This window comes from Puntigrus tetrazona, unplaced genomic scaffold, assembly GCF_018831695.1.
Source record: "Puntigrus tetrazona isolate hp1 unplaced genomic scaffold, ASM1883169v1 S000000150, whole genome shotgun sequence".
NCBI lineage: Eukaryota > Metazoa > Chordata > Actinopteri > Cypriniformes > Cyprinidae > Puntigrus > Puntigrus tetrazona.
The window spans coordinates 622501-635000 of record NW_025047826.1 but is presented as its reverse complement, the minus strand read 5'-3'; the positions used below and the strand labels follow the sequence as shown (position 1 = coordinate 635000).

General features: G+C 40.4%; 1 protein-coding gene and 1 long non-coding RNA gene across 4 annotated transcripts in view; both read right to left on the bottom strand.

Annotated features, from left to right (window-relative positions):
* Positions 1 to 6573: 6573 nt before the first annotated feature.
* The window catches only part of LOC122332932 (arf-GAP with Rho-GAP domain, ANK repeat and PH domain-containing protein 1), a 56670-nt gene continuing 50743 nt past the window's right edge, over positions 6574 to 12500 (bottom strand). Inside the window, 3 exon segments of the mRNA XM_043230408.1 lie at positions 6574 to 7060; positions 7754 to 7791; positions 11428 to 11589. Coding sequence (XP_043086343.1) covers positions 7774 to 7791; positions 11428 to 11589 — 180 coding nt within the window. The 3' untranslated portion in view covers positions 6574 to 7060; positions 7754 to 7773.
* Positions 8928 to 11420, bottom strand: LOC122332933. Of its 3 annotated transcripts, XR_006248561.1 has the most exons (5): positions 10078 to 11420; positions 9824 to 9932; positions 9438 to 9539; positions 9225 to 9266; positions 8928 to 8959 (listed from the first exon to the last, which is right to left on the bottom strand). It is a non-coding gene; the product is annotated as an uncharacterized LOC122332933 (long non-coding RNA). The 3 variants fall into 3 exon arrangements; XR_006248559.1 differs by lacking the exon at positions 8928 to 8959 and having other exon boundaries at positions 9142 to 9266; XR_006248560.1 differs by lacking the exon at positions 8928 to 8959 and having other exon boundaries at positions 9142 to 9266; positions 9844 to 9932.

Here is a 12500-nt window from a genome sequence, read left to right as displayed (position 1 = left end):
GAATGTGTTCACCATTCATCGTTTGACAGATTAATGCATTACTTCACGAGTTACTGGAAAATAATCGGTAATGTTCATAAAGATCCTGCATGGAAACATATACAGTACATATATAAAGAAACGGATATTCAGTATATCAGGGGTTTTTTTGCTTTAACTGTGTCACTGCAAAGCGACACACACACACACACACACACACACACACACACACACACACACACACACACACACAGATTCAAACACACACATCTGCACAAAGCAACACACACACACAGACTCAAACACACACACAGATTCAAAAAAACACACAACAACACAAAGCGACACATACACACAGACTCACACACAGATTCAAACACACACACACACACACACACACTCACAGACTCACACATGCAAAAAGACACACAGACAGACTCACACAACCCCCACACACAGATTCAAACACACATGCACACACACACACACACACACACACAAACAGACAGGTTCACACAACCCCCTCCACCCTCCCATTCACACACACACAGATTCAAACACCCAGAAACACACACACATCTGCACAAAGCGACACATACACAGAGACTCAAACACACACACAGATTCAAACACACACACAACCATACAAAGCAACACACACACACAGACTCACACACAGATTCAAACACACACACACACAGACTCACACACACACACACACACACACACAGATTCATACATGCAAAAAGACACACACACACACACACACACAAACAGACAGGTTCACACAACCCCCCCCACACACAGACAGGCTCTCACACACACACACACACACACACGCTGTGGAGAGCTTCACACTCTCAGAAGTAGTTTTTTTTTTTATTGTTCACCGACACACTCGTCTGAAAACAACTTACATAAGCAGAAGCGCTTGTGGCTCAGAAAGACGGCCCGCGGCGACGCATCTCTCTCTATCCGTCCATCTCCAGCGCTTTCTCTCCACAACAAAGTGTTGATGTGGAATTGAGCTGGAGGGAGATTCACACACACACACACACACACACAGGCAGAAATAATCCTGCATTTGAAAGCTATAAACACAGAAAAGCACCTGCAGTTACCGGGCTGTTTGCGCTTCATCTTCACGCCTCGACTGTCAACACAACCACTTTATCACGTTCTACAGCCAGGAAACAACACAAGATGAACACCGCTGCTTTTCTTCAAATCAAACGTGAGTCAGCGCATCGACTGAGAACCACAAACTAAAATATACATGTCATTACTTCAAGAAAACAGATTCTGATCGACTTCGGTCTACAAACTACGAGGAGAAAACTTCCCCAGATGACCTGCTTCCATTCTGCTGACGCAGACACACAAAGTAAAGTGAATCAGATCTAAACAAACCCCTTCAGAATATGGATGGGAATACTCTTTGGAGGGAGGTAAGGCACGTACTAAAACCACTAGAAGACTTCTTCATGAAGGCAAACCTGAGCAGAGCGGGAAAAAATGATGGTTTTGCCTTAAATCATGCAAAGAATTTGAAACTAAATCATAAATTAAGTCTTTTTAGTCTAACTGGTGTGATGTAGTTTTGTCATAACATTATGTCAGACAGTATCTACCTCTCTCACACACACACACAGACACACACACACACACAGATTTACACAGATACACACACACACAAACAGACACAAACACACACAGATTCACACACACACACACACACAAACAGATTCAAACAGACACACACACAGACTCACACAACCCCCCTACAGACACACAAACAGATTCAAACAGACAGATTCACACAAACAGATTCAAACAGACAGATTCACACATGCAAAAACAGACACACACACAGATTCACACAGACAGATTCACACATGCAAAAAGACACACACACACACACACACACACACAGATTCACACATGTAAAGACACACACACACAGATTCACACATGCAAAAACACACACACAAACAGACTCACACAACCCCCCCTACACACACACAGATTTAAAAAGACACACACACACACATATTCACACATGTAAAGAGACACACACACACAGATTCACACATGTAAAGAGACACACACACACAGGTTCACACATGTAAAGACACACACACACAGATTCACACATGTAAAGACACACACACACAGATTCACACATGTAAAAGACACACACACACAGATTCACACATGTAAAGACACACACACACACAGATTCACACATGTAAAGACACACACACACAGATTCACACATGTAAAGACACACACACACAGATTCACACATGTAAAGACACACACACACAGATTCACACATGTAAAGACACACACACAGAGATTCACACATGTAAAGAGACACACAGATTCACACATGTAAAGAGACACACACACAGATTCACACATGTAAAGACACACACACAGATTCACACATGTAAAGAGACACACAGATTCACACATGTAAAGACACACACACACAGATTCACACATGTAAAGAGACACACACACAGATTCACACATGTAAAGACACACACACAGATTCACACATGTAAAGAGACACACACACAGACTCACACAACCTCCCCTACACACACACACAAACAGATTCAAAGAGACACACACACACATCACAGTATCATCATGACAAAGGAGAAAGAGAAAGCATGTCCCCAAGCTCTGTTTCTCTGAGTGAATATGAGTATGACTGTATGTGATTATGATCGATATACGAACAGAAGAGCGGAAAGCATGAAAACAGTTGCTATGGTGACGTGAGGGTCAGCCGGCGACGAGGAGCTCGGGTCCAGTCTGCCTTTGAACTGGACACAAGAGAACGGAGACAGACGAGACGGGCTTCAGTCACGAGCTCTGGACGATGAGTTAGGATTAACACACGTCACATTACTTCTCTTCTAAGCCCCGCCTCCTGAAACGGGTCGTTAAACGAGCTTAAATAACACACAAAGAACGTTTTAGGATCGTATTTCTCATCATTGTTCTTATTACTTCTCATGCAACGCTGAAGTGAAAATAACACAGTGTGGAAAAAAGTTAATAAAATGAGCTTCGATTGAATTGAAGCTGATTTGAACGGTTTAGGACGTTTAGGAAAATCAAACCCAGAAATCTCATTATTTTTATCATTATTTCTCACGAAATACATTAATGAAAAAAAAACAAATGAGTTTCCGTAAAATTAAAAGGCTATTAAGAGTTTTGCATTGAGGTTCATGTTCAAAACAATTAAACGTCATACTCATTATTTTTTTATATAATACAGTAATGAAAACCATCTGCCTGAATCATAATGAAACAAGTTTTAATTAAACAAACATGAGCCGTGTGTGTGTGTGTCTGTGTCTGTGTGTGTCTGTGTGTGTGTGTCTGTGTGTGTCTTTGTGTGTGTGTGTGTGTGTCTGTGTGTGTGTGTGTGTGTGTGTGTGTGTGTCTGTGTGTGTGTGTGTGTGTGTGTGTGTGTGTGTGTCTGTGTGTGTGTCTGTGTGTGTGTGTGTGTGTGTGTGTGTGTGTGTGTGTGTGTGTGTGTGTGTGTGTGTGTAATGTGTGTGTGTGTGTGTGTGTGTGTGTGTGTGTGTGTGTGTGTGTGTGTGTGTGTGTGTCTGTGTGCGTGTCTGTGTGTGTGTGTGTGTGTCTGTGTGTGTGTGTGTGTGTGTGTGTGTGTGTGTGTGTGTGTGTGTGTGTGTGTGTGTGTGTGTCTGTGTGTGTGTGTGTGTGTGTGTGTGTGTGTGTGTGTGTGTGTCTGTGTGTGTGTGTGTGTGTGTGTCTGTGTGTGTGTGTGTGTGTGTGTGTGTGTTTGTTTTCTACTCTGGAATATAACAAAAAAAAAATAGATATGACTAATCTTATTACATGCTAAGGCAAAAAATATATACATTATACATATCTTTTTTCTAAAATATATACATTAGAAAAAATGGACTTCTTTCAGAAACCGCAGTGACAGCTCGAAAATATGAGACAAAATATTTGAGGGATTCAGGACACGAGCTTACTTTATAACTAGTTTTATTTAACGGTTTTATTTCAGGAAAATAAAGAGGTTTCCTCTCGGGGCCCGAAACGTTTCTCATATTTCCGAGCGGTCCCTGCAATTTCTCAAACATGTTCTTTTTTTGCCTAAAACATAATAGAATTAGTGTGGAAGTGTGTGAACAATATTCATAAGGAACATTCATTTAGTTGCATTTCTTCTCAGTAACCGTAAAAGATTACATTTATTGTGTAATTAAATTACATAATTCTGAAACATTTAACGTAACGGTTACAAAAACAAGCAAAAATTAAATATGCGAATACAAATAAAGTAAATGATCCACGGTGTACCTCTTTTGTATTTGTTTTGCATTATTTCCCATTATTTTAGCCTATCGTTTCTCATTGCATTAACAAAAATATAACCTACACACACTGTGCATCTTTTTTCTTTTAAGCTGCTTATTATTGTTCTCTTGTTGATTTCGTTTTTAATCGATTGCTAAGTCGCTTTGGATAAAACTAAAAAAGCTAATTCAAGAGTTTAAAACAATGAAGAAAAACGAGTGCATCTATATGTTCTCAGAAATCGTAATATTTTGAGTCAAGGACAATATGAAAGCCACACGGCTGACTCCTGATCAGATGAGAACGACATTTACAGCTGATGCATGAGCGCTAGTTAACGTACTAGTTAGTATAACCACAGTAACCAGATGATGGATGTCACATAATCAAGCATCTCCAATCAGATTATTGACAGTCATTACACAAACACCGTAAAACCTTTCAAATCATCATATTTTTACACACCGATCAAATACAGCAAAACGTGTACAAAGACTTGATCTCACAGTAATTCAACATGCTTGGTCTCACACACACACACACACACACACACACACACACACACACACTCAACCACGCTGGAGCTCAGCGGCCTTCAGTAACACAGATAATAAAAGAAAGATCAAGGCTTCATTTTTCGGTTATGTTCCACTGAAGAAACTCAAAAAAAAATAAAAAAAAAGTCATCAGTAAATTTTTGTAAACAAATCTATATTTTCCAGAGATCACATCAAACTGGTGTGTGTGTGTGTGTGTGTGTGTGTGACTGATTTATCAGATAATACTTGACCAGATCAAACAGTCACCTGATTCACATAAAACCAGAAGATGATTCATCAATCTCACCCTCAGATAAACAGACTTCATTCATTAAACAGTGTATGTATATGTGTGTGTGTGTGTGTGTGTGTGTGTGTGTGTGTGTGTGTGTGTGTGTGTGTGTGTGTGTGTGTGTGTGTGTGTGTGTGTGTGTGTGTGTGTGTGTGTGTGTGTGTGTGTGTGTGTGTGTGTGTGAGAGAGTGTGTGTGTGTCTGGTTTACAAAAAAACAATCACAGTCTCGAATGCTAGCGTGTGAATCTTCAGGATTAACTTATAAAGGCTAATCATATGAACAAAGTTATATTACAGCAATATCAACAAAACAACAACAATGTCAACAACAGGATTGAACAAAAAAACACACTGCTACAAAAACACAGAAATAAAACACAAAGTGATGTGGTTCATGTGTCAGAATCTGAATTTATATATATATATATATAAAACACACACACACACACAGTATGGTTTGTACTTCTATACAGGGCTCCTACACATTTTCAAAGCTAACTGGTTCATAAAACATTATTTTCAGCATTATATTTGGTATATAGTATAGTAATCTGTTAACATTTTTATTTTCTCAGGGTTTTTTTCTTTATGATTAATTGCTTGATTTTCTCAAAGTGAAATAAAAGTAAAATAAATAAGAATTCAAATGAAAAATAAGGTCTTTTAAATGCCCGCTCACGTTTTTCCTCGCTGAAGTACGCTACATAAAAGCTCCTTTACCTCACATATCAAACCATGAGATCTAACTCACCACGGCCTCCACAGAAAGATGATAAAACACAGGCTGATGTCACAGAACTTGTTCAAGGGTTTATAAAGAGGACTGGAACTAAAAGTCTCTCTAACACTCAGAAGTCTATATAGATGTCATCTGTGCTGGTTCTCTAGTGTAACGTGGTGCTAAGAACATTCTGAGGAGGAACCCAAAATACTTTTCACCTGCGTTCTGCATAACCAGAGTGCACCTTGATTTCATTCATGTTTTCTCTTTGTACAATACATTTATTGTCATTAAATTCTTAGTTTTCTATTATAAAGACAAGTAAACGGGGCAAAATCAGGAAACATAAATACTTTTCCATATTCTGATTTCTTTTTCTATACTTTTTCAGACCTAGAACCCCACACACACATACACACACACACACACACACACACACACACACACACACACACACACACATATATATATATATATGAATATATATATATATGATATATGCACCTTTAAATCTCACACACACACACACACACACACACACACACACACACACACACACACACACACACATATGATGTAATTCTGCCATGATGAATGCACCTTTAATCTCTCTCTCACACACACACACACACACACACACACACACACACACACACACACATTAATTCTGCCCATGATGTGAATGCACCTTTAATCTGTCTCTCTCTCACACACACACACACACACACACACACACTCTCTCTCTCTATGGACCCATCCATGACCTTTAACCTTTAAAACTCTTGATGTGATTCTGTTTGATTGACATGAAAACAGACTGAAATAAGTTATAAAGTCTGAGGGTGTGAAGGTTAAACAGTAAAAACACGTGTGTGTGTCAGACTTGAGTCCATTCGGTCTGACCGGACGCCTCGAGTGTTTCAGCGGGTTAGATGATGAACACTAAACGGCCCACGAGCGACAGCTTCTGAACGCATGTTAAAACACAGATCCATCCCCGCCTTCGACATCACAACGATCCACGAGACCGAGTCCAGTAACAGTCTGAAAGAGTGACGGATCAGAGCAGTGTCACCTCTCAGAAGGTCAAAGTGCGTGAGAAGATCCGGTCTGATCTGGACTGATCCGGACCTGATCCTGATGTGATTGTGAGCCGAACACACCTGCAGTTCCTAATAAACAAATACATGTAAAGAATAAAAAAACATATATATACACACACGTCATATCAAAATAAACTATAATAAATAAATTAAATTACACACACATAAATGATAAATATAGTTTTATTACAATTATAAGTATAAATGTTTTACAAATATATATAAAATATAATTTAATATTTATTAAAAAAATAAATTAAATCAGTGATGCAGGAATAAAATATTTAAATGACTCCAAAATGACAAATATTAATGATATGTTTGACCATGGAGACAAAACCAGTCATAAGAGTCCATTTTCTTTAATACATCAGTTAAAGCTTAATAAATAATCTTTCTATTAATGTATAGTTTGTTAGGATCGGACAGTATTTATCTGAGATACAACTAATCTGAGCAACAAAAAAAAATTATAATAAAAATAAAAAATAAATTGAAGTATTGAGAAAATCTCCTACTTAGCAATGAATATTACTAATCACTAAGTTTTGATAATTTACTAAATATCTTCATGGAAAGAAATAAAAATAGATTTTTTTTTTAAATCAAATTTTCTTTCAAAATTATACTTTTGAGCCATTCAGTGTATTGTTTCTCTCTGTATACATATATCTATCTATCTGTGCTCTTATGACTGTATTTGTGTTTCAGAATCACATATTTGTGATGATTTTGTTGTTTGTCTGAAGCTGGACGTCTCACCTGAACAACATTTCACTCAGTCAAACATTTCTGAAGAGCTGCAGAAAATAAAGCATTCATTTAATTGGAATCTGTCAGATTCTCAGAGAAAATAGCAGAAAACTTCAATAGAATTATAGGATTGAAAATTCACTGTCATGAGCTCAAAGAACATCAGTCCAACAAAGATAAAATGTAAATAAAATCATAAATAACCTAAAAAAATATATATATTATATTATATATATTATATTTTTAAAATATTTTTGTATACGCACAAATACAATTTTCTTTATATACACACATAAAAGTATTAAATTAAAAAATGTTTAATCTTTTTTTTCCAGGAATAATGTAACAGAAGACATTAGAAAAAAATCCAGTGATTCTTCTTTACTTTCCTGTTGAATTCATGTTGTTATAAATACACTATGCCACTGACATAATGCAAAGAGGAGAGTCCCAAAGAATTATGGGTAAAAAGGTTAGAGGAAATCGCTCATTAAGTTAATGATATGAGCAATAACCCAACACCTGCTGCTCACAGACACACCACCAATTATTATTCATTTGTTTACACATGATTTATTGCTTCTGAACTTCACTGTTAATCAGATGTCCGCTGTATGTGTGAAGAACACAAACACCTCCACTTCCTCCAGAAAAAAAGCATTAGTACAGTATGCTTCATGTGCAGCTCACACAATTCATACAATTCACTCCTGATTCACTGACTCATCTGAATCACTCCTGACTCACACAATTCACTCCTGACTTACACAGCTCACACGACTCACTCCAAGCTTGCAAGATTCACCTCTGAATCACTCCTGACTCACCTCTGAATCACTCCTGACTCACCTAAATCACTCCCGATTCACTCCTGACTGACTCACCCGATTCACTCCTGACACACCAGAATCACTCCTGGTTCACTCCTGACTCACCAGAATCACTCCTGACTCACCAGAATCACTCCTGATTCACTCCTGACACACCAGAATCACTCCTGACTCACCAGAATCACTCCTGATTCACTCCTGACACACCAGAATCACTCCTGACTCACTCACCAGAATCACTCCTGATTCACTCCTGACACACCAGAATCACTCCTGACTCACCAGAATCACTCCCGATTCACTCCTGACACACACACGATTCAGAATCACTCCTGACTCACACACCAGAATCACTCCTGATTCACTCCTGACTCACCAGAATCACCTGAAATCACCTAAATCACTCCGATTCACTCCTGACTGACTCACCCAAATCACTCCTGACTCACCAGATCACTCCTCACTCCTGATTCACTCCTGACTCACCAGAATCACTCCTGATTCACTCCTGGCACACCTAAATCACTCCCGATTCACTCCTGACACCCTAAATCACTGACACCCGATTCACTCCTGACTGACTCACCCAAATCACTCCTGACTCACACAACTCACTCCCGAATCACTACTGACTGACACACCAGAATCACTCCTGACTCACCAGAATCACTCCTGATTCACTCCTGACACACCTAAATCACTCCCGATTCACTCCTGACTGACTCACCCAAATCACTCCTGACTCACTCCTGACACAACTCACTCACCCGAATCACTCCTGACTGACTGACACCAGAATCACTCTTGACTCACCAGAATCACTCTGACTCCTGACACACCAGAATCACTCCTGACTGACACACCAGAATCACTCCTGACTCACCAGAATCACTCCTGATTCACTCCTGACTCACCAGAATCACTCCTGACTCACCAGAATCACTCCTGATTCACTCCTGACACACCTAAATCCTGAATCACTCCTGACACACCTGAATCACTCCTGACTCACACAGCTGACACACCAGAATCACTCCTGACTCACCAGAATCACTCCTCACTCCTGACAGATACTGATTCACTCCTGACACACCTGAATGACTCACCTGAATCACTCCTGACTCACCAGAATCACTCCTGATTCACTCCTGACTCACCAGAATCACTCCTGACTCACCAGAAACACCAGAATCACTCCTGACTCACCAGAATCACTCCTGATTCACTCCTGACCAGAATCACTCCACACCTGAATCACTCCTGACACACCTGAATCACTCCTGACACACCTGAATCACTCCTGACTCACACAGCTCACACGACTCACTCCTGACAGATACAATTCACTCCTGACACACCTGAATGACTCACCTGAATCACTCCTGACACACCAGAATCACTCCTGACTCACCAGAATCACTCCTGATTCACTCCTGACACACCAGAATCACTCCTGACTCACCAGAATCACTCCCGATTCACTGATTCACCTGACACACTCACCAGAATCACTCCTGACTCACCAGAATCACTCCTGATTCACTCCTGGCACACCTAAATCACTCCCGATTCACTCCTGACTGACTCACCCAAATCACTCCTGACTCACCAGAATCACTCCTGATTCACTCCTGACTCACCAGAATCACTCCTGATTCAATCCTGGCACACCTAAATCACTCCCGATTCACTCCTGACACACCTAAATCACTCCCGATTCACTCCTGACTGACTCACCCAAATCACTCCTGACTCACACAACTCACTCCCGAATCACTACTGACTGACACACCAGAATCACTCCTGACTCACCAGAATCACTCCTGATTCACTCCTGACACACCTAAATCACTCCCGATTCACTCCTGACTGACTCACCCAAATCACTCCTGACTCACACAACTCACTCCCGAATCACTACTGACTGACTCACCAGAATCACTCTTGACTCACCAGAATCACTCCTGACACACCAGAATCACTCCTGACACACCAGAATCACTCCTGACTCACCAGAATCACTCCTGATTCACTCCTGACTCACCAGAATCACTCCTGACTCACCAGAATCACTCCTGATTCACTCCTGACACACCTGAATCACTCCTGACACACCTGAATCACTCCTGACTCACACAGCTCACACGACTCACTCCTGACAGATACAATTCACTCCTGACACACCTGAATGACTCACCTGAATCACTCCTGACTCACCTGAATCACTCCTGGCAGATACAATTCACTCCTGACACACCTGAATAACTCCTGAATCACTCCTGACACACCTGAATGACTCAACCGAATCACTCCTGACTCACCTGAATCACTCCTGACTCACCTGAATCACTCCTGACTCACACAGCTCACACGACTCACTCCTGAATTACTCCTGACTCACTCAATTCACTCCAGACTCACAGGACTCACTCTCGATTTACTCCTCATTTCCTCCTGATTCACATGATTCATCACACACTGTGAGCCGAACATGAAGCATCTCCGTAAATCAGAACAGTGAGGGCTCATGGGTAATCACACAGCATCATCAATACTCTCATATTCAGATGAATAATGTTTTACATACAGAATTATTGTCTGTGTGTTTGTACATCCACAGGACCACAAAACCAGTCATAAGTCATAAATCAATTTACTGAAATTGAGATGTTTACATCATCTGTAAGCTGAATAAATAATCTTTTCATTGATAGTTTATTTGTCTGAGAAACAACTAATTAAAAATCTGTAATCTAATAGAGCAAAAATATATATATTGAGAAAAAAAGCAGAGAGCGTGTGATTGGCTGTGGGATTGGCCGAACCCGGCTGTGATTGGCTGATTAGACTCACGGCGAGAGGATCGGCAGTGAAAGCAGCCACACTATTCCTCATCTCGTTCTCGCTGCCGCGCAGAGGAATCAGAGACACGTTACGGAAGCGAGCGTCCAGCGGCGCAGAACGACTCGCCGAGCGAGATTTAGACCACTCCGCTGGCCAAACACGACCTCCGTTCTGAGAGAGAGAGAGAGAGACAGATAGAGAGAGAGAGACAGAGACAGAGAGAGACAGAGAGAGAGAGAGAGAGAGAGAGAGAGAGACAGAGAGAGAGAGAGAGAGAGAGAGAGAGAGAGAGAGAGAGAGAGAGAGAGAGAGAGAGAGAGAGAGAGAGAGAGAGAGAGAGAGAGAGAGAGAGAGAGAGAGAGAGAGAGAGAGAGAGAGAGAGAGAGAGAGAGAGAGAGAGAGAGAGAGAGAGAGAGAGAGAGAGAGAGAGAGAGAGAGAGAGAGAGAGAGAGAGAGAGAGAGAGAGAGAGAGAGAGAGAGAGAGAGAGAGAGAGAGAGAGAGAGAGAGAGAGAGACAGAGAGAGAGAGAGAGAGAGAGAGAGAGAGAGAGAGAGAGAGAGAGAGAGAGAGAGAGAGAGAGAGAGAGAGAGAGAGAGAGAGAGAGAGAGAGAGAGAGAGAGAGAGAGAGAGAGAGAGAGAGAGAGAGAGAGAGAGACAGAGATGAATGTATATACACCACACCATCTAATATCTGTATTTTGTGGTACTATATTCTGTCATTTACATCACTAAAATGCTTTGCAAAACTGTAACAAATGTCATGCCACTAAAGCAACCTGATCTTGAGACAGAAAGAGAAAGCTGTAAATACATGCAACACATGCAGCATATCTGATCCATCAGGATTTATGGCCCATCTTGTCTGATAAAGCGTGGATATGAGTTATAGAAATAGAAAAAACTGCCCAGTTTTATTCAGAGACTCTAACAGAGCAAAAATATGTAATTTGCTGCAGATGCTGATATTTCTATGATGAAATTCTGATGCTTGTGATGTAAATGAGTGAGATCTTTATAACAGCAGATACTGACAAAAATGTTTAAAACTAAAACTAAATCTGTAAAAAAAAAAACATTTACTA